At 37.4% G+C, this 23,906-nt stretch overlaps 2 protein-coding genes and 1 pseudogene across 2 annotated transcripts; 1 reads left to right on the top strand and 2 right to left on the bottom strand.

Annotated features, from left to right (window-relative positions):
- The first annotated feature begins 210 nt into the window (after positions 1-210).
- On the top strand, positions 211-627 carry LOC139137785 (uncharacterized). The gene has a single exon (XM_070706055.1). It carries the CDS (start codon positions 211-213, stop codon positions 625-627), a length of 417 nt encoding a protein of 138 aa, XP_070562156.1.
- A 6,550-nt stretch (positions 628-7,177) lies between these two features.
- Positions 7,178-13,798, bottom strand: LOC139136683 (sulfotransferase 1C3-like). Its single transcript, XM_070704471.1, has 7 exons — positions 13,587-13,798; positions 12,849-12,972; positions 11,958-12,063; positions 11,436-11,565; positions 9,182-9,276; positions 8,871-8,998; positions 7,178-8,301 (listed from the first exon to the last, which is right to left on the bottom strand). The coding sequence occupies exons 1-7, from the start codon at positions 13,771-13,773 to the stop codon at positions 8,262-8,264; spliced, it is 810 nt and encodes a 269-aa protein (XP_070560572.1). The 5' UTR covers positions 13,774-13,798; the 3' UTR covers positions 7,178-8,261.
- Positions 13,799-16,660: 2,862 nt separating this feature from the next.
- LOC139136674 (sulfotransferase 1C4-like) lies at positions 16,661-23,906 on the bottom strand (annotated as a pseudogene).

Here is a 23,906-nt window from a genome sequence, read left to right as displayed (position 1 = left end):
GGGTTAGATGTGATATCCTCGATTCGTTTAGATTCATCGTGTTGCCCTGAAAAATATTAACTATCTTTCCATGACAACGGGGCAAAACAAGGGACAACACCTTTAGTTATGATTGACTAGCGCAAGCACTCATCGTTAGCCGTATAACGACGCAAGCAACTAGAAGGAACGGACCGGAGCAGGAAAAGAGCAGCTATGGAAAATCCAGGAATGGTACAAGATGAGACGGAAAGTCAACCACCTCAGCCGGCACCACCACCCCCAGTTATCGTCAAAGTAGCCAGCGAGTACGAGGGAGAATGGAAGCACGGGATCTGCGGCTGCTTCAACAACTGTGGCCTTTGCCTCTATGCCTACTTTTGTCCCTGCATCGTTGCGGGCCAAAACGCAGCCGCCATGGGTGAATCGTGCGTGGCCTACGGCTGCCTCTTTTTAGTCCCGGTCTGCAACATCATCTTCAACACGACGCTGAGAGGCAAGATAAGAGAAAAGTACAGAATCCCTGGTACAACCTATAACGACTGTTGCATATTCACGTGGTGTACATTATGCTCAGTTATACAGTCAGCACAACAGTTAAAGGTGGATACGATTGCACCAATGGACGAGAAAATGCCGCGAGACTAAGCTAGGAACATTCTCCGCAACGGTAAGTAGCAGAGGCGTTAATGCTTTAGCTAAAATGGCTGTTTTGGCGTTAAAACAACATTTCACATTGAATATCGATTGTAGAACTACTATGAAAACAACTCAAAAAAGAAACTGTGAAATTGTCAGCTGACTGAAGAAGCCCACGGAGATGTTGGGGGAAATAGTGAAAATATTGAAAAATGAACAGAGAAAAATTGACAAGCAATAGAGTAATACAGTATAATAAGAGTGTGAAACTATGACGTCATACTGACAGCAGATAACGATGAAATATATATTCAGAATTGGTAAACAAGAAAAATTTAAACGGTATCACAAAAACACGTCATCAGGTCATACTGAGGCACGTGGCACATATAAAGCAAGAAACTAACGCATTTAACTCTCCGGTGATACCATAGGAATGATTATAAAGGGCTATCAAGGCCGATAAATCGTGGACATAAAGACCGATATATTAATCTGTTCAGCGATGATGATCTAACGTTTCAAATGTTTGCCGTACAGCGTCAAGTGAGGCTCCGTGTTTACTGTTTAACATAAAACCAATGAAGTCCCTGCCACCAAAAACGTTTTCTCTCAGGCATGTCAAAGTATACATTCGAGCTCAACCCTCCACCAAGGCCGTTGCTAACCACCGGTCGCGCTTCATGCAAGATTACCTGCTTAAATTTAGACTTTGGAATCTCTGTTCATCTGATGTATGTTAACAGAATTTACGACTTGGCAACCAGATAATATTTGGCTGTACGTGTGTACAAGGTACGCCGATGAATAGACTGAAATGGCTAAGGGCTAAGCACTTGAGTTTTATATAATTTTTGAGGGAATTATTTACCACTCAGAATCAACTTATACCGACCTTAGCATCTAATCATGTGCTTTGATTTGTCGTAAATGTATAATGTATAGAATCCAAATCATCGCAACTACATATACCACTGTCAGTGTAATCAAATAGCTTTTTTGCGTATTCGATTTCATATAAGATATTGATAATAATTTAAATGAATAAATAGAAAATTCACAATTTAATAAGTCTTACAATACAATACAATACAATACAATGCAATGTCAGTGAACTTTCTGAAGTTGCGAATTTCCGCATAAAGATAGTATACGCCGCGAAAGTAAAATATTTGAACTTTTCCTCAAACTTTCCTTGATGAAACTTTCAACCATTCTTTCACTAAATCAAGAATAAAAGCCAGATATCACCGTGGAAAGTTTTAGAGATATTTGAAATTGAAAATGGCCGCCATCCCTGTGTTAACTTTATGGAGGAAATGCAACATTCTCGATTTTCGGAAAACTAAGGGGTTAACATTTTTTCTTCCCCAAAGAGCTTTCAAATGAGCTCTGCAAGAGGTAGATCAGAAAATGATGGCAAAAGTATGAGACACGAATGTCTGTCACCGAAGTGCATTCTACCTTAGCGTTGATCAATAATTTAATATCGTGTCCTAAAGAGATATTCCAAATGAAAATATTAAATTTGATCTCAATGGGGCATGGGATTGCAAAACGTCAGATACGGTACCATGTTTGAATTATAATATTCCAAAAAAATATTCTTTTGGTTCAGAATGTGTATAACATAGTTCTTTAACACTTGGTGTCTACATATTTCATTCGACACGTGTACAACAATACTGAAGATAATTGTCAACAAATCCATTAAAATATCACTAGAGGCGGGGACGAGCAAATATGAACACAAACACTCACAATTGAGTTAGAGTGTGAAAACAGACATCAAAACCAACATTCCAAAGTTTGTAAATGTTAGTATTTGATACATTGCCAAAGGAATCACAAGACTAAAACAAAGAAACTAATACCATGCATAAAGAGACCAAGACCGTATTGAGATACGGGCGCGAGTTGAATTTACAGATTTTTTTTCCTTCAAATAATTAATGCATTTTGCATTGCAAAAATATTATTGCATTTTTCTCTAACACATATCTTACTTTTTTTTTCAGGCATCCAAATGATGTCCAAGACTGTGTACTCTGTAACCTTTCTAATACCTGCTGTTTGCTTGCTCGTGTTTTCTTCGAAGACGAACGATCCGACTGTCAAGATCTCGAAGGCAAAGACAAAGACCCCGATTGCATCTTACTGAAATTCTAACATTCAATATTTCGTCAATAAGTAAAATATTCATTATATAACTTGTCAGGGAGACGACCTCCACTAGAAATTAGTATAAAATCGATTCAAACAATTTTTTCTGAGTACCCGGCCAATTGGTTCAGAATTCATTTTGCATGACGATACGCCTTAGATGTGTAGAAATCTACTTGAAGTGGAATTTATGGGACAATGCCGTGTTTATCTCCCAAACTTTGAACTGAAGAATTTGGTGACTCTGTCTTACAGCTGGACACTTTGTTTGCTAATAATAATCTTAAAACTTGATATCATTACGCTTTTATCAACAAGATTTCTTTCAGCATCCGTCCAATTTAATGTTACTTCGAGAGTTAACATTTTCATTGTATAAAAGTACTTCCTGACAATAAAACAAATATTTGGGTGTTCTTAAATTAATGAGTTTTTATGCTAGTTTTTAGTGTTTACTGTGATGGTAATAGAAGGAACATATCGAAACTCATTTTAATTTAATGACATAAACTCCTGCGGCCTTTCTTTTGCAATGATTCACGGAAAACGTTAACCTTTCCTTCGCTTGTAAAGACTTAATTATTGGTATAGCATTCGAGAAATCGATTTAATTTTTTAGGCGTATGACAAAAACATACAAAATTCAGTGTCGGTCTCCAAGGCTTTGTTATGGTCATTTTAAATCACTTTTTTTACTTTACAAGAGCGCTAGCACACGGCTGGTAATCAAAATCTTAAATTTGGAAATATAATGCTTACTGGTTGCAGTCTTTTAAGCATAATATGCTTTAAAATACATAGTGACTCGACTGTCATACATCTAATGTAAAATGTAATTTTGTCGATAAAATCAGTGTGATTTGTTTGAAATGTGTATGCGAACATCCTTTTGATATAACTGTCTGTTCTTCAAAATCAACTTGGGCGGCGTATTTTGAGTCTAATCGCAGATCCATTCTGTTAGAAACAGATAATCAATTTTGTGGCAGTCTTTGTATTCTTTATTGTTTTCGTCGGCTTTCGACTGTAAAAAAATTCTGTAGTGTGTACCATGTATGTTGGGAGATGTATTTTGAACGTGTGGAAGACCCATGACAAAAATACGACTAGTACGTTTTTGAGTTTTATTGTCATTAGGTTACCGTTCTACACACACACACACACACACACACTCACACACACACACTCTCTCTCTCTCTCTCTCTCTCTCTCTCTCTCTCTCTCTCTCTCTCTCTCTCTCTCTCTCTCTCTCTCTCTCTCTCTCTCTCTCTCTCTCTCTCATATCTCAAGCAATTTTTGAAGTCTATTCAACATAAATGATTAAAATATTTTGTCTTCGTCTTTCTTGCACAGTTAGTACTATTAACCCGAACTCGTTATGGTAGGGAATAACTGCACGAATCAATTTATCAAACAAACATGATTGGAACTAATTTGGGATAATTAGATCTTCATATTTTTCAAATTTCTCAAAAGTGTTCAGTGCCCTGTAGCTGAATATTGCAATATTACACATGACTTGTAAATGCTCATCTGCATTTCTTTTTAAGTTTATTATTAACTTAAAAAGAAATGCAGATGAGCTACATTTGCAGATTAAACCGACATTACTTCACTATCCAATTATCCCAAATAACTTCCAATCGTGTTAACAAAACAAATAAGAGATATTCGCATATTCCAAGGGAATTTTCCAGCAGCCCTGCAGCAATACCATCGCTATTTTTATTTTACATCACGTTTGCAGGGACGAAATCATTTTAACGGCCGTCTAGTCACAGAATGATGACTCTACTTCTTGGATTAGGGACACTTCTCTCCTTGCGACAACTGTAATATCACGAGCTGTCAGTCTTTCATCGGGAGTAGTGGCCTTTAACCCTTTCACCCCAGTTCCCTGTGTACAGGTCCAACTTTACCATAGAAAACAATTGATTTGGGAAAAGCATGGTGGTGAATGGGTTAAAGCCCGCTCATCTATTTTGAGTTTCGCTAAGTTTAGTCCTTACATGGTTAAGTGATTTATAGTTTGAGTCGATTTAACCCTTTGACTGCTGTAATTTTTCCCAACAAAATTTTAAAGCAATATTTTACCAATTTTTGTGAACTTTTCTGTAAGTTTTTTCATAATTTTGGACCAAATGGATATAACATTTCATCGGCTACAGTTTTTTATCAAAATTTCGGCAAAAAACAGAAAAAACATTGACCGTGGTATATTTTATAAACGTGACAAAAATAGACTTTGGCATTCAAAGGGTTTAAAGAAAACTAAATATGTAACAAATAGTTACAAGGTATATTTTTATCGACAGTGGCAATTATGTTTATTAGTTTTCCATTATCTTTACAAAATTTGACCGTGAAGACTCTGCAAAACTAAACGAGCGAAACCAAAAAATAGATCAGCTGGTGTAATTTGTGAAATTTGTTAAAAATATTGAGTTTTTGTACTATTAACACTGTATTAATTCGTTGTTCCGATGTTAAACAGAGGTCACTCAAAGATTGTTACTTGTCAAGAACTTGTAAAGTCTCTTGCTGCAGGGATGTGCGGTCCGATTGACGCATTGTATGGGTAATAGTATTTTGATGGTCTTCCAAACGCTTTTTCCGAGATACTCGTGTGATTTATAAGCACAAATACTAAGCAAAGGGTACAATCAGTTGCTTCATGCAGCCATACATCGGGTACAAGCATGTTGATCCACGGACGTCCTGGAACAATAAAAACACGGTCCCTCCACAAAAAAGCAAGAGATGGCATATGCGACGCCCTCAACGACGATCTGAAGTGTACGTTTCGTCTCTAGGTGTAACTATGGACGCGCACTGCGCGCGCGCGCGTTCGGACGACTTGTCTCACGTAAGCGAGTGAGAAGGTTTTAGATCCCATCCTAATACATACATTGTACAAACGCGTCGTGGCCCTAGTAACCAGAGATCGTCTCCTGGTCCGTCGCGTGCCCGTCGCATGCGGCGACGTGCGTTCAGTTGTGGTTGAAATTTAATACGTCATTTCTGGCTCGGGTGTAGTCGATCGACCCCGGCCGTGACGTTCGTTGGCAAATGCATGCTTATGCGGATGTACACAAGCATGGATCGTGTTTACGTACTGACTAAAGAAGAGGTTATTATGCTAACTTTATTTTGGGTTCCTTTAGGAAAGGCGTCTGCGCTAGGTTGTTGTTCCGGAATCTTCCTTCTTAACGGGAGGTCAGGGTTCAAGGAATAAAACGAATGTATAACGCAAATTTGGTCGGTGAGGGCGTACTGCTAAATTTGCTTTATTGTGCCATGAAGCCCATGGTTGATCTACAGCAGAAATACGTGTGAGTAGGTCAAAGGTTATGCGAGGTTATCCAAAAGTCTTGGAATAAATTTTCGTATCTTACTGGTCAAAACGCAAGCAAAACCAAATTCTTAGGCGTGTTGCTAAGGCATAAAATTAGATATCAGTGTAATCAATTAGCTAACTTACTTAGTAAGGACACAGTGACCCCGCCCCCATACAAACATCTACATACACAAAGTGCCATTAAATACCAAAACTTTGTCTGCTGTACTTGCACAGAGGTAAAAAGGTCAAAGGTCATTCATTGTTGTATCTAAATATTGGAATAAATTTTGGTCACATACTGGTCCATATGAAGAACAATGCCAACACTTTAGTCCTATTTGTTAACCAAAAAGTAAAATATACTCATAATCAATGGGATGGAGAGGTGACTCGGGTGAATGCAATCATGAGGTGGCATATTACACGAAATACCAGAGTTGTGTTTTTTGTAACTGTTGATATACATATTGTAGATAATAGGTCATCAAATTTTATCCCCAGGGAGACGATTTGGTCCCATATTTCTTAATGTGACACAAAAAACTAAACGTCTCACACACTTTGTTTACCTAGAATTATAATTGCGCAAAGAGGCGTGAAGGCCGACTTTACCGTCAACAGGCGGGAAAAGTCTATTACTCTGTTCAGCGGGAAACGATCAGGAAGGAGGTGCGGAGTCAAGACATATATAGACGGATTACATCGGAAGTCTTGCATAACGGTAAGTGAAGAACATTAGCACCAGGGAGAACAAGGAATTTACTGAGGGGGAGTTGGGGAGTTGATAACTGGTAGGTTTGAGTGAAGACTTTTACCGGGATGACTTTCTCTTTCCCTTGACCTTTTAACTTCGTTCAAAATAACATCTACATACGCCTACCACTTCTCCAAATCGGCTGATGATGGTTATTCTTACCATGTACAAAAACGTCTGTCCATGACAGCATATGAATATACAAAGACATCCTGTACCGTATGACTGTAAAACCATCCTTTCACGCAAGAAAGCGTCTTCTGTGTGCGTTTCCTGTACATACGCTTACAATTACTCCTTTATGCTTTTGCTAGTGTGATAATGTAAGGTGGTGTTTATTATTATAATTTTTAAAAGTAAATTGAAAATTCCATGGTGAAACAAAAGTGATTTCACCGTGACTCAAATGGCCCCCTCAACTTTGTCCTGCGGAGTAGTATGACGGATTGCAATGTTTCAATGTCGGATCGAGGATCTACCATGCTAGCACGATCATTTTGGCGAGCATAGTGCTTTACTTTCGTCCAAGGATACAACTCAAAAGTATTTGTGGTAACAGATCCAGCCTGTTCTCATCAAGAACTCTTTGGTTCAGGATAGTTGATATGGTATTATTTGCTTTTCAAAAAATAGTGAGACAACTGAAGTCATATACCTCACAGTGGCCAGCGGCCATCCCAAACCAAAGAGTCAGTTTTTAAATGGGACAGATATTTTGTTTCTTATTTGTCCCCATAGTTATTGAGTGTATGATTTTGAATTCATTACGTTACCTTAGCTTACTTCAACCAAGTATCTTCGGTTTTATAAGCTTTATAGGTTTATTAATATCACTCTACTACCCGGGAAAGAAACTCATATTTTCCTTTTTTAATGTAAAACTGTAAATTTTTGTGTGTGATAATACTATAGACGAAATGTAAACGATCTCACCTCTCTCACGACTTTCTATCGTATCACGTCTTCTACATTTTTCAAAAAGTGATGGTTACTCGTAAAATTTAATTTTTCCGTTGCCTACACAAATTATATATAACTAATATGTTTCATCTCATCCCAGAATAGTCACTTCTAATTGTGTTCCGTTTTTACAACATGTGCACGATCTCACATCGATCCGAACATTCTGCGACTAACTTCTAATTACCTATAATAGTTCAAAATTTTGCCAGTAAACGGGGGTCTTCAAAAAGATGGAAATATTATTAGATGACTTTTGATACTTATAGACCTAGAGGAAATCGAAATTTCGACGGTTTGGGATCTGAAGTTTGGCTTATTTTTATGTTCATCGTTATGCAAACGTTACTTGTGTTGTATCACCATTCAAATGATAAACCAGAATCTTTCATTCTTTCGTCGTATATTTTATCAAATGCTTCATTTTCAGCAACGGTAAAATGATTCCTCCAATCGCCTATCCTTCCTGAAATATAAAAGAGATTTTAATAAGTGCACAGCAATGACCAGGTGGAACTTGGTGAAAAGGGAGTATTAATAACATGGATGGACTACTATTTTTCGGGCATATTCTTACATATTTATGTCAAAAACCACATCATTTTTCTGCATATGGGCCGTTTTCTTTACAGTGTTGTATTTGTGTTGCACGGATGATCCTTGACATATTCGAGCACATTACTGTAAGCTTGTTTGCAATGACTGGAATGGAATGATTAATTGATGTTCAAAGAAAAAATATTACTGAGATTTATTAATTGAATTCAGTTAAGACAAAAGTGAATCCACGTGCACGTGGTCAATTTGTCGTGAATTGAGAATTTGGCCGCTGAACAGACTACAACAATTTGGACGCACAGTCAAAGAAAGCACCATTAATATGAGTGCTCGACACAACCGATAAACGGCTAGCTGTTATGAAAAGACGAATCTGAAACCATAAGATGTTTGATCACGTCACTTAAGATCTGCGGTGACCATGATAAGATATCGTATGCATTTGTTTTCGTTTCGTCAAGGGTTTCAAAAGTCCACCTCGTAAGGATCAATTCGATGTTAAAGGCACACAACGATGTGCGCATGGTCCGAATGACTAAGTTCAGAGGTCTCCAGAGGTCATAGTTCATGTAACTCGCAATCTTCACGGTTGCAGCCCTTGGATTCTGTAATAATTACAAATAAATCAAACCAGCGAAATTAGGATTCTCCTCAAAATCACGACATTCATGTGACTTTTTACGACGAGTTTCACTCTTTTGCGGCTATACTGCTGGTTTAACCTCTGACGAATCACATTAATATGATGAGATCAAGGATGAAGTATAAATTACGATGACATGCCATACCTTTTTCATATCTTCATACTTCAAAAACAACACGTCATTATCATTTGCATATTTCCACCATCCAAGCGTATGGTCAAACCAGTCACCGCACACCACTGTACATTAACAAAATGAAATTTGGTTATTCCTTTATTCGATCTATTTACCGAAAAATATAGCCATCACTCACTACACGATGAAGCAATGAGGAGTGAAATGCTTTGCTCAAGGGCAAAAACACCATGGTTGATTCTCGAACTCACCGACCCTTGATAAGAAGCTCCAAGTTGACACTTTGGTCGACGAGGGTCTCGAACTCCCCATCGTTCCACAGGGAAGTCTGTAGAGCGCTTCACGCAATAGGCCATGTGGCGTTGAGTATTGGATGTTGTAACAAGAAGTTACCGTAAACAAAGATGAGCGATGTGTAAACAAAATGACAGATGTTCATCATTTCACCACACCCATCTGATACCCTCATTTTCACTTTCTTTTATTTTTCTCCTCAGGCTGCGTTCACGAATAACGGGTGGAGGGCCTAGAGGAATTGTGATTGAAATCTTTTTTTTCTGATTCCTCATTACCCTCAAAAAATTTCAAGTCCCCCTGTCTGTATGATCAAAAATTTTCAAGCCCCCGCCCAATTATCATACAGCCGTATATTCATTAAGAATGCATGCAAAGAGAAAGTAAACATGTATTGGACAGTTCTGCTCGCAGATGTTCGACATACCTCTTATTAGCAGTTTGTAGAGCCATATTGCTAAGACAAGTTCTTATATTGATTCATTTTTAAACGCATTAGTGGACTTTTTGGATGTATCAGTCTAAGCTCACTTGAGTTAATCCATCTTTGGCCAGGTCAATTGCACCAGCTGAAGAGCACACAAAATGACGATCATGAGAGAGTATGCAAATCGTGAATTCCAGGCTACATTTGCCAAATTGTGAAAAAACGGAGCACAGTGACCCACCTAAAATATTTTTTCAAAAGTATAAATAATCTATGTCTTAGATGCTGCTCAAAATTGAAATACTGGTAGGTTAAAATATTCCATAATATAAACCTTTCAATCTCTTAAATTTTGAGTATAATAGTGGCAAATTTTGTGAAAAATAAATGATTTCATTTAGTCACATATTTTTCTTTTCATTTAAATTAGAGTCTTTACTGTTCAAAGTTTTACTGTTGTGATGTTGTACGATGAGATGTGAAAATTTCATTCACTGTATGAATTTGAAATCAATAGTTTTATGCATTTATTTTAAGTGATTTTTGAGAAAAACTGTGACTTTTCATCGTAGATTTGTAGAAAATCAAGCATGGTGACCCCATCTTTTTTCTCTAATATTTGATTATTTCAATATGCCAGAATTCAAAAATCACTGGTAACTGGTAAGTCTCCTAATCTTCTATGTGTTGCTCTCTGCCCTGATCTCGTGTACAAGTACATGTATTTTCACTGTCAATTGAGTGTCCTATGACCCAAACACTTCTTCAACTACATCAAAGTCAGAGCTATGACTGTCACTGCCGGTATGCAGTGTCAGTGACACTGCCGGTAGGCAGTAGCAGGGCAGTAACTGTTTTAACTTTGTATATATTTGTTCAGTTTATACAACTGCGTTCTTGTTCTACTCCATACAGCATGCTGAGATATCCAGTAATCAGCTTGCCAACACAGCCTGTGTACGTTTACTGTGCATTTGTATCATTGACAAATGACTTTCAGTCTGGACTCTAATTATCACAAATATTTAGATATACAGGCTTTGTTGAGAAACTGAATATTGTGTCTTTCAACATGCTACAGGAAGTGACAACACCAAGAAACAGTATTTGATGCATTGCATAGAAATACTGAAAAAATCATCAACAGTTACAGCTTTTACCCCATTACAAGAATAACTGTCGTGTTTATGAAGATTTAATGGTATTTATACATTTTTTGATTTTTCGAGATTAACATCATAAAATGCAGCAAAACGGTTCTAGATTTTGTTTAATTATTACTAACATTAGAACCTTTGCATGACATCCAAATGCTGGTAACTAAAATGTTTTCAGGCCCTCCTGTAGGCATAGCAAAACTTTCAAGTCCCCCTCGACGACTCCCAGAATTTTCGAATCCCCCTGATTTCCTCCAGCCCTCCCCTCGCCACTTCTTGTAAACGCAGCCTTATGTTGTTTTAACAACAATTCATTTAAAATAGAGGCCGACTTTAATTCAAGGTTTTGTGTATTGTTTGGTAGAAGATAAAAATAAAAAGTTACCTTTCTTATTCATGAACAATTTTAAAAAATCTGAAAACTCTCCATTGTAATGACCAAACTCAGGTGCCGATTGGTAAAAATGATAAAATGAAACCACAGTGTCTTTAGGGTTCCTGGCAACGACAATTATCTGAAACAGCAACGGAGACATTTGAGTGAGAATGGTGTAGTAGTTTTTGTAATGATTTATATTTTAATTAGAATTTCTGCATGCATTTTTAAGTATTGGAAATTGATAAAATTCCATAAACTCTGGCAACCGCTAAAAGTATCGACGTTGTCGTGATTGTGACTGAAAACTATGATAGTTCAACCACCCTCCCAAGTCTAGAGATAACGAACAGCGGATTACGTTTCTTTTGTGGGAGAAATCAATAAATCTATGGAACAAGACAAATGTGGGACGACATATTTACAAGACTGTATTCCTCACAATGTGCGATTGGTATCGTGGTTCCTTATGTCCACGCTACAGCAAGAATTGCAGATATTTTGCATGGATAGATTGGTATATACGGTTACCTTGCATCGCATCTGAAGAGCTTGAGGAGGGAAAAGATGAACTGGTTGATGACATTTCAGGAGACGAGGAGATTCCAGTTTTTCCATTATTTTTAGTCCGTCCCGCCTTTCAGTTGTGAGAAAATGGCAAACACGTGAATGTGTGAAAGAGGTAAAATTAAGAGCCAATGGGATACGTTACTGTAAACACAGACACAACCGTGACCATTTGTAGCTGACAGCAGGTTTGTTGCAGAGACAGATATATTTTACCGCTTCACAATGCATAAGATGAAAATCCGCTTTGACGTCATCCTCTCCTACTACAACTGTCACGTGGTCAGATGTCAATCGTTCGAGAGTAGTGCATTTTTGAAACTTAACTGAAATGTGTGACATTTGTCTTATGTTTAGGGTCTATGTTATGAAATGAATTACGCCAGCACTCAAGGGTCTCATGCTGCGCTGAGCAATGTATTAAGAACAATATCCAATTGTGATCGTTGGTATAACTTTGATGATCTTCTTCCCCGTTTCCCCACTTTTTTCGTAATTTATAGGTAATGTATACTTACTCAGAATGATCTATTATATATGATAGTTTTGTAGTTTACCAACAGCATGAAGTAATTTCAAACCACAATTCCTCAAATAATATGACTTCCAAACTATAGTAACTCGCTAATAATTCGACCTTTATCCTTTTTTCAATGTCATGCTATAAGATAGAGTTTTCAGATCATTGCTTTTTATTTATGACAGAGTGGAGAATGTTCGTTGTCCACGGTAATAAAGTGTTTTCAAAATATCAACAATAAACACCTATATGGAAATTTGTACAGTTCTCTTGCGAGGCTCATAAGCCAGGGCACTTAATACTTGAAATGAGAAAAATATCTTATGACTACGTACTGTGGATTTTGGTGATAACTATACTCAATAAGGGGTACTCTATCGAAGTGGTGAGCAGACTCCGTGAACGAGGTATCACCTTTGTTCATAATCAGCTGCGCCAATTCCAACGTCCATGTCGTTCCTGCAAGACGAATTAGCTTGTATGATATGATAATGATTAGCAAGAGAGTAGAAAACTGGGCCCGGTGCTTGGCTGTAGTAAAGTTCAACAATGTAGAAGATATGTTTGTATCGGCACACTCTCAGATAACGAGAGGCAATGAATTCTACCAGGAGGATTAGACCAAAACATTTGTTGATATACAGGTTGTTTGACATGAATATTAGCAACACAATGAAGTACTATTCCGTGCTTTTCCCGTACAATGTCAGTTGTCCGGTCTTTGTCCTGTTTTGCTAACAGCCTACAGTGTCACTGCCAATCGCACAGACAGAGTCAGCGCCCCCATCGGCAAGATCTGCAGGATGTGGTGGATTTCCCCTTAACCGAAGGCCAGCAGTTCTTCTGACCTTTCATTCAATTTTACGCTTCCAGTCACACAGACTGTGACTAAAGGTCAGATGAGGGTATATGATAATGGTAACACACTGATAACTGCTACTGTACACTATACTTCATTCATTTATTTATTTTTACCTGTGTCTACTTAAGATATGAGAGATCATCGGACAAAAAGTAAGCTTTACATGTAAATGCATGTAGTATTTCAAACTGATTGCACGATATGGACTTGCCTGATTTGGGATATGACACCACAAAACAATCATCCGGCTTGATTTTGAAGATCTCTGGTCTTTCAAGCGCTTCCTGTTTGAAGCAACCAGCGTAATATACACCTTTAAAAGTGTATTCACCGGGTACCCGATAGTAGTCCGAATTTAACCTAAAAAGGTCGGCCATCTTGCATTCCGAGTGTCGCATGAACTGTCACAGTGTTAATGAATAGGGGGTCAATGGGCCGGGTTGAAGGTTACACGGGAACGGATTGTAGAAAGTCAGGCCTTTGAATGACTGTGCATGTCTACAAAGGTTTCAACACACATAATATTACAACGACCGTCCGTGCTCTTGATTGACTTAGTTGTGTTTTACCTATACTTCGATATATGCGCGTAATAGAATGTATGCCACAGATCACAGACTGGTCTCGTGGGCATTTATATCAGATATTCATTAGATGCGTAACATCACTGCCAGGCTTTTACACTGTCACACTGGCCTCGACACCATTGTTAAACAGGCCGTGAGATTCATCGACAGGTAGTACGAACCGTAGCAGCATTCCTTGATTTAAAGTAGGTTAAACTTACAAATGTTATGATGCGGTGTGAAAAACTGTAATTTTTGACCAATTTGTGCGATTGTAGGTAATATATTGGTAATGTTAACGCTTGCTCTTTCAATGTGTGACGACTTTTCAATTAACCAGGCGCTAACTGGTCGTTATTTTTCGCTTTAAAATGTGACGTGTAAGCGAAAAGGTTGTCAAGCTTGCATTGCTTGGATAAATATAGCAAGGAGTGTTACGTTCGGTACTGTACCAAATACCTGCACGGTATTTCCGTCCATGGAAGCCTTATATGAAATTGGAATCCAATCTGAGACAGGCGGTATCGTTTTGTTATGGCGAAGGAGAAAAGGCGATCAGTATGGTTGAAACTGGCTATAAATTTGTGAAGTAATGAAATACAGTGGTTTCAACCGGGTTCGAACTCACAACGTACGGTACCCAGTCACCTAGCGGACAAGCCACGGACAAAACCGCTCGGCCAAATCCCCAAACTCAAAAAGATTGGTTCAATAACCGAGCTAAGTTGTTAGAATTTTTCTGACTGCGGTCCGTCCACACGCTGTAGGGTTCGTGAAGCACTCTCGCTCGTATGCTCACTATCACACATAGCACACCAACAACATCGAATTGAAGCAATGAATACATCGCTTTAACTGGGCAAAAGACAGCCTCGGGGACAATTCTGTCCACCAGCAGAGCTATCATCCAGGGTAGAATAAAGGTGGTTTCAACAGTGTTCGAACTAAAAACGTACAGTACCAGTCACCTAGCGGAGGAGCTGGAGATGAAACCGCTCGGACAACTCCCTAATCTCTGAAAAGATTGGTTCAATCAAAATTTATAACGATTTATTTTCAATAAGGTTCGTAGTTCTTAAAACATAAGGTTCACTCAAACTATACTTAATATTTATAGATGGAAACCAAGGTTTTTCAAGATATTATTTCTTTGGGTCTTACTAGTCGACAACGGTTTTTTTCACATATGAGTCCACAATGGAAAATCAGAGGATGTAATGGGACAGTAGAAAGGACAATTTCAAATGACATCGCTTTTGTTTATTCTCAGTAACCATTCAGAAGATGGTGTCGCTTGTGAGTGTGATGTATCGAATACTGATAACGATCTACAGATGTTTTATTTTGTAATGGCAATAGAGATATCACATTTATGAGTACTGTGTAGGATAACTAAAATATAATTCGCCTGAATGATAAAACTGCATCCACTGCAACATGAACATGCAAGTTAGAGTATAACATTAACCATGGTTTCTTTATGCCAGTTCGTCCCACAGTTTTTCAAGGGAATAAAAGAACAAGGGAATAATTTTGATGATTAAGTCGTGATACAGACTAACCATATGATAAGTAAAGTGGCATCCTAATAGGGTAGAGAAATAAAAGAGTAACACATTTTGTGTTCACTGAAGCAAACATAACCTACACGACGATCCAATACATCAACGATATTATCTCGAATATAGAAAATATCTAATTAATGGCTAGCTAAGCTAAACACGCTTGCCATCCGAAATTCATGATTACGGGTCACATTTTAAATTTATACAACCAATCGATAAACAATACTTTGACTGAATACAGAGCAATAAAGCGAACACTTTTGCTTCACATACAAACACACACATTTTATAATCAAAGTATGATAGCTTATTGGTATATCTGGTTAAATGTCTTATATTGGAACTAATTTGATAAGGCTTTTTGAATAAATCAGAGGAAAGGATAGGGAATTTACTTGTCTCAGCGATAAATTGTCCTTTTTATAAAGAGCTAAGATAAAGTATCTTCCTCCCTACTTCCATAGTGAAGGCGAATATGTAAAGTTTTACAGTCTTCTAAAGTCTATACATTTGATATGTTATGTAATCTATATAAATGTATTTATTACGCATTTCAAAAGAAAAAATCATTTGTAAACCAATATGTCTATAAATCGTATGACTTTGATTAGTTTCATAATTAATTATGCATTCTAATATGTTAATTGATTTATGTTAACGTATTGATCATGCATTTTCCAAAAGAAAAACATCATTAATAGACTAATATATCTATAAAACCGTATAACTTTGTTTAGTGTCCGATTGTGAATTATTTTTATATGGGCCAGGGCCTATAATAATGCAATAAGTACCCAGTCATAGGCTGGTCTTCTCGCGGTAAAATTGTCACACAATGCGAAGAAAAAATCTGATCAACAGCCGAGGTGGTTTCTTCCTTGACTTATAGTGTGTCCAAAATATATCACATCCCCTTGATCTTATGTCGTGCAGCACTGCAGCTTTCACAAAGCATGTACCGCAGAATTGAGAGGAACATGATTAGTGATTTTTAAGTATTGCAAAACAGAAAGGAAGCCTGATTAATATACATACATACATATATATATATATATATATATATATATATATATATATATATATATATATATATATATATATATATATATATATATATATATATATAATTAAAGACACACCAGTGAAAGTCTGTCATAAATATGCATTTGATTTGCTTGTAAACCAAGAGTTCGACCATGGTTTTATCAAATACATTCATATTCACGCTAAGCTGAATTCGCTGTACTGTGCAGGAATATGCATAATTCATCAATTTGTCTTAAACTTTTCACGATCCTCCTGTTATTTTCAAGTGCCTTTCTGAAGTATATATCCGATTGCCGTCGTATTGCTGTAAAGTCCTACTGTTTTTATATGAGGAAGTAACATGTTATGTCGATTTTCAATAACCGTCACAGACAAGTACATCATGTTGAACATTAATGCTAATCAAGAGTTACAAAGACATCTATGACACACGGCTATTGCCGTCTGAAGTGTTAAACATTGGCGGTAATGGTGTGAAGACTTTGTGAAACAAATTCTGAAGTGAACCATACTTGGGTCAGTCGGGTCCGCTTGACAGATATTTTTAACTCTTGCCTTTTTATTACTAAAGTAAAGACGTTCTTTCTAAATATTTGATTATCCTTCTTAATCTTTGTGACTAACACTCAACTATCAAATTATTGAAGATAGCTTGGCCTTACTCATGTATGGCATAACATATATGCACTTAAGGTAGAATGTGCCTTGAAGACATGTAATGGTACTCTCAAACTTTAACAATATTCGTTTGGCCTTCCACTTGTTGGCGCTCATTTCGAAGCTTATTGAGTTAAACAACCCACCGACTTAATTTTGTGCGAATCTGGGTGTTTTTACATGTGGAGATATCACGGCCTTTTTCAATTTCAAATATCGGCAAATATTGGATAATTTGTTTTTGTAGTACCAAACTTTCACGGTGACCCCCAATTCTTTTGTTCTCGATTTTGAAAGAGAATGGTTGATATACGGCTAGTTTTCAATCGGATTCGAACCCACAACATACAGCATCAGTCGCCTAGCTGAGAGGCCATAGACAGAACCGCTCGGCTAAATCTCCACTCCCAAAAAAGAGTGGTTCAATAGCCGGCTAAGTTGTTACATTTTTCTGACTGAGACCGCTCAACACGTTGTAGAGTTCGTGAAGCACTCACGCACGCATGCTTACTATCATACATCGCACATTCACACTTTATCGAAGCGAAGAAACGAATTTCATCGCTTTAACTGGGCGAACGATAACCTCGGGGACAATTCTGTCCACCAGCAGTGTTACCAACCCAGGGTTAGAAAATACGGCTAGTTTTCAATCGGATTCGAAGTCTCGAGGCGATGAATATAGACAGTTCATCCTTGTCATAGTTGTCGTGTTATAAATGAGAAATATCAATTTACACCTTACAAAGATAAACTATAAATCTCTATGAAATGCTGCATTTTAAAATAGATTACTTTCGCATTTGTCTTCTTTCGGTACACAATAAGGCAATTCATTTTAATTCCAGTCAAACGACAAACCAGAATCTTTCATTTTTTCGTTGTATATTTATCAAATTCTTCACTTTCAGCAACAGTAAAATGATTTCTCCAATCGCCTTTCGTCCTGAAATATACAACGGAAAATGTAGCGTTAAGAAGGTTACGTAACTTCAACGCTTAATGCATATGTTGCTAAATTACCGTCGTGTTTTCTACACCGCTTGCTCTTTCACTCCGGTTAAAATGAGGAAAATGAAACTACTGAATTATTATCATGGGACTTTGCTGAGTAAAGGTCTATATAACAATGGGTTCTGGAAGAAAGGGTAAAATATTTTACGAAACATGGAATTGCACATGAACGTGTCTCGCCAAATGCGATTTTGTTTAGCTCTATTTAAATACACCGCAGTGAGCAGAACCAGTGATAATTTGACAAAAGAGAAGTTTGTTGACCAAGGTTAAATATTATTCACATTAGTACAGCGAACCATTTGTCCTGCGCCTGTTTACATAAGTGCGTCAATAACTATTGCAGACGTAATGTGTAATTGTCCCTTTTTATGCCCATTAGACTTGTCCTTCATGTAAATGAATTGGACTTGCATGGATGCACCTTTACACATACAATCACATTACAGTCAAAGTGTTCGTACTATTAACGCCGAAGGACGTGAAGTGAGTGAAATCAAATGACTATTGTCATTATTCAAAAGATTATATTATCATAATCAATTATTTTAATTGGAGCATGACAGAAATAAGTCCACATGCTTGGTGCAAATTTACACAAAGGTTTGCAATTTTTAGCTGTGCAAATGACTACGATGACGTTATAGCGAATACGAAACAAAGCAACTTTGCATTGAAAATCGGTACAACCAATGAACGGCTTCTTTCTAAAACGAACATAGAGCACTCGAGTTTGACCACATCATCTCGGACAATCTATTATGCCTATGGCGTGTACAAAATATCACAATATGCATTTATTTTGGCGAAGGATACGAATTACCCTCCCGCTAAAATGACACTTTAATGATAGCGAACTGATAGAAGGATTTATGTTTAGGTCTAGAGATCACCGTGTTACAGGGCGACAGCGAGGAGTAATAGAAATAAGTTTCCAATCTTTTAGAAACACGCTTTAAAAAAGAATGCATAAAAACATAATTTTACGTCGACAAATATTTACGTACTTGTAATTGTACAAAAATTGAACTCACCTTTTCGGATAAATGACTTTCCTTGGGCCTCTTCATAGTTGACGGCTTTATTTGCTTTCATTTTATCAAATGAGCAGTAGTCAGTAATCTATCGATGACGTCATCACTGAGGTCATAGTTCAAGTAGTTCGCTATCTTCACGGTTGCATCCCTAGGATACTGTCACGATTAAAAATAGATGAGCAGTAATCAGTGCGAACATTTTGGGACTCTCGATATTCATTTGTTCTTTTACATCCAGATAACCAATCTGTATAGCTTTTCAATAAGCTTTACCACCGATTGTCGATGAATCACATTAATGTGCTGAAGATGAAAGATATAATGCTATTTCCTGCCTTACCTTTTTCATATCTTCATACTTCAAAAACAGCACGTCATTGTCATTTGCATATTTCAACCAACCAAGGGTAAAGTCAAACCAATCACCGTGGATCACTGTATGGTCACAAAAACAACTTTGTTATTTATTATATATTTTTGTACTCAATAAAAAACGGACGCAGACCATAAAATAGGATATGTTAGTCAACATCCACTACTTAAAAAAGCATTTAGGAGTGAAGTGCTTCAAATTGTTAAAGGGCAAAACTTAATTCTACTGTATCGAACTCGCTAACATCTTATATGAAGTCCAACATTCTGGCCATACACGGGTCTCGAACTCACCCTCCTTTGATCGTGAGTCCCATATCCTTACCACTTGATCATTATCCACTGGATGATGATGCCTCAGCTATTTGGTGATGCTTTCAAACGATGATGTCAAAGAAAAAAGGAGATTAAGGCCAAGCGTATGAAAACAAAATTACATATATTATTTTGTTATACACATCTGATTCCATACGTTTTCGCAGAACCTTAGCAATATTCTTATGTTATGCAACAGTTCTTCGGCTTCAAACAAACAAAATTAATAAGACTTAAACTAAGATTTAGCGTATTGTTTAGTAGTAGTTAAAAGAATATTACCTTTATTGTTCATGAACATTTTCAAGAAATCTGAAAACTGTCCCTTGTAGTAACCAAACTCTTGTATAGATTGGTAAAAGTGGTAATATGAGACGACAGTGTCTTTGGGGTTCCTGGCCACGAGGATTAACTGAAAGGTAACGTACGAAGAACATTCAATGAGAATTGCATTGTATTGTTTCATTCATCCAGGCGAGGTTCTGTGAGTATTTACAGTGGGATCCGAATAAACTGCAACCTCCTTGACAAACTCTGAAGGTATAATGCAGCAGTCCTAAATATCAAATTCATAGATCAATAATTATAACGACTGCAACTTAAGAAACAACAAAAATTGACGTACATCTTTCAAAGCTCATCAACAAAATTTAGAAATCGTACAGAAAACCTCAAGTTTGGCTAATCTTCACAAGGCTAACAATGAGCTTAAATATACCGAAACTGATACAAGAACTGCAGAAATGTTGCATGCATAGATAGATGTACAAAATAACCTTGCATCCCATTCGGAAAGCTTGAGGCGGGAATAGATGAACTGGTAGATGACTTTTCAGAAGACGAGGAGAATCCAATTTTTCCATTATTTTCAGTCCGTTCCACCTTCCGGATGAGAAGAGATTGTAAAGGTGGTCGTAGAAGTGTAAAGTAATAATATCAGTCCAGTTACTTACGTTTCATGCATCCTGCAACCTTCAGAGTGAAGAAGAGATTGCTGGATGCATGAAACTTAATAAGCAGATATTATTACTTTGTACTTGAAGTATCTTGTGTTACTATTTGTAACGCTCTGCTTTCCGCATCGAGCACTGTATATGTTACTGAAATGCTTGTTTATGCGTCACTGGGACAGACTGTTAGATCATAATTTCGTTGAGGGTTACATGACTAACATTTTTGAGTACGTCACGTACATACACGTATTGTTATTCCTTAATTTGTATGTTATAAGTGATAGTGTAAGATGTTATTTTTTATAGAAAATTCACGGTACAGTGAAAAACATACTATTTGCTCACTACCGAAATAAAGTCTCTGGCCAATTTCTTTCGAAACAATACAAGAACCAGTATGGAATCTGGTACGAATCTCTTCCAGGGCTTTTGAAACGTTCTGTCTAGCGTAGGCAAGAAATTGATGTGATTCAACGTACTGTGGAATTGGCGGAAAATCATACTCAATGAATGGTACTCTGTCGAAGTGATGAGCAGACTCTGTGAAAGACGGATCACCTTTGTTCATAATCAGCTGCGCCAATTCCGATGTCCATGTCGTTCCTGCAAGGTAAATTAGTCAAAATGTCACATTTGTGTGGCATATTATTATGATTCGTCGGGTCAAAATGTCCTTGCAGGAATCTAGTAAGGGAGAGCGAGGTGCATTAGGGCTGAGATTTATGCAAAAGTTAACTAAAGGAGGTCCTTTGGTCAGCGGCGCTCCTGAAAAGATCCAATTCACCATTCTTGCGTATTAAAAGGCCGGCCTTCGATCAAGACATACATGCAGAGAGGCGTGTAATATGATACGTAGGTTAACTCTTGCCTTATCAATCGGAATATCTCGAGTGCAACCTTTAGTGTGCACGGAATATCTCGCCAAATTCTGAAACCCCAACTATCTTTATTTTGGTCGTTCAGAGCACCGTCAACAAATCATTTCAATAATGCGTATGTATCATGGGGTCGAGCTGCAACATCTATGTATGGCAGCAACTTCCAACAAAAATTAGATAACTACGTGTTTTTAGCTCACATGTTCACACACGTGAGCTAACGTCGTAGCGATATCTGTCTGTTTGTCTGTCCGTGTGTGTGTGTCTGTCTGTCTGTCTGTTTGCACGATAACTCAAAAATGCCTGAACGGGTTCAAGTCAGATTTGGTAGAAAGGTACCACATGTTAAAGGTATACTGTCACCTGTTTCAATTTTGCCACATTTACCATGGAAGAGAAAATCTAACCAATCACTGATTTTAAGCGGGTGGCCGCTTTTTAAAAACAGCGCCCTCACATGGACATTTTGAATACCAACGGACGCCCCTTTGAACATGTATGGCATATTTAGATTACAGATGACTATACAGATTAGATTTGGTTATTGTGGCTAGCATATTAATGAAGTCAGGAAATATATTTTATCATATAATGGTTTCCTATGGAGACAGTAATGAAAGTGTCAATATAGATCAAGAAATACTGCTCAAAATTTCATAAAACTTTTCACTAATAACAATCTCAAACCATTATGATGACACTGTGAGTGAGTGTCAATTATCTGCTCATTTGCATATTAATGATTGGTGATATAACTCTGATATTATGGCACCAAATTTGATGATACCTGCTACAAATATTGATCTAATAAATGTCTAATTGTACTCAGAAGCATTGGGCAGTGTCATAGAACTCTGAAATTACTGCGTCAAATTTGATATCTATTTGTTGTTGTGAGAGAGAGAGAGAGAGAGAGAGACAGAGAGAGACAGAGAGAGAGACAGAGACAGAGAGACAGAGAGACAGAGACAGACAGACGCACAGACAAACAGACAGACAGACAGACAGACAGACAGCACTGGACAAAATGCTTGATATACGTTCAGCATATTGACGCATATTGACGTATATGGAACACATTATTGATTGCATACGTATTGTATATATTTGTACATGGAAAATTCCAATAAGATGATATGCGTAGCGTATACTTATGGAGATCATGAGTATACGTAATGCAGATCTTTGCACACCAAGCGTACACTGTGTTTTCCATTTGTTTGGTATACGTAGTGTATACTTAACGTATTTGACACGTGTACAGAATCAGTATATATGTGTATTGTTTGTTGTATATCAAGCATTTTGCCCAGGGCAGACAGACAAAGACAGAGACAGACAGACAGACAGACAGACAGACAGACAGACAGACAGACAGTCAAAGACAGACAGACAGAGACAAAACAGAGACAGAGACAGAAGACAGACAGAATTGTCTTAAATACTTTGTCAACCTAACATATTATTATATTAATATGCTTCTTCATTTCAAACCAATCGAGTGGATATACTTGCCTGATTTAGGATATGATACAACAAAACAATCATCTGGCTTTATCTGGAAGATCTCTGGTCTTTCAAGTACTTCCCTGCTGATGAAGCCGGCGAAATACACTCCTTTAAATGTGTATTCACCTGGTACTCGATAATAGTCTGAATTTAGCTTGAAAAAGTCAGCCATGTTGCCTACCACTTCTTGTCATATATTTGCAGGTAGATAGGGCCACCAAAGCGTACACTACAACTGATCACAGAAACGTTTGAACTTTGCCCTTGAAATGGATGTCAAAGAAAGGAAATGAGGTCGGCCGTTTGAATGGCTTGTCAGGCTGTACATACGTGATTAGAAGTTTCAACGCTTTCTTTCTCGCAAGCCTGATGGACCATCACTTGGTTACTCTATCTGATGTTCAGTTAACAGACTGTCATTGACTTCCTAAAAAAGATTTAAACAAAATCCTATTGGTATTTGTAAGTGTACGAACAGAAAGACATTTGTGAGAATAAAGCAGTAGCGCAAGTGCCAAACGAGACCTCCCCACGGGCACACATGTCTACAGATATTCAAAGGCCGTCAACAATGTCGCTAGTCTCCTTTCTTACACCTCTAGATATCTAGAATACAAG

Source organism: Ptychodera flava, chromosome 7 (assembly GCF_041260155.1).
Source record: "Ptychodera flava strain L36383 chromosome 7, AS_Pfla_20210202, whole genome shotgun sequence".
NCBI classification, from domain to species: Eukaryota; Metazoa; Hemichordata; class Enteropneusta; family Ptychoderidae; genus Ptychodera; species Ptychodera flava.
This window is presented reverse-complemented; position numbering and strand designations above follow the sequence as displayed.

Excerpts from the sequence above, each read along its gene's own strand:
- LOC139137785 (XM_070706055.1), top strand. The coding sequence starts at position 211 with ATGGTACAAGATGAGACGGAAAGTCAACCACCTCAGCCGGCACCACCA.
- LOC139136683 (XM_070704471.1), bottom strand. The coding sequence starts at position 13,773 with ATGCGACACTCGGAATGCAAGATGGCCGACCTTTTTAGGTTAAATTCG. Across the intron at positions 12,973-13,586 it reads GGTGTCATATCCCAAATCAG|GAACGACATGGACGTTGGAA; the intron begins GCAAGTCCATAT and ends TTCGTCTTGCAG. Across the intron at positions 9,277-11,435 it reads ATTGTTCATGAATAAGAAAG|TGGTGTGCGGTGACTGGTTT; the intron begins GTAACTTTTTAT and ends GTTAATGTACAG.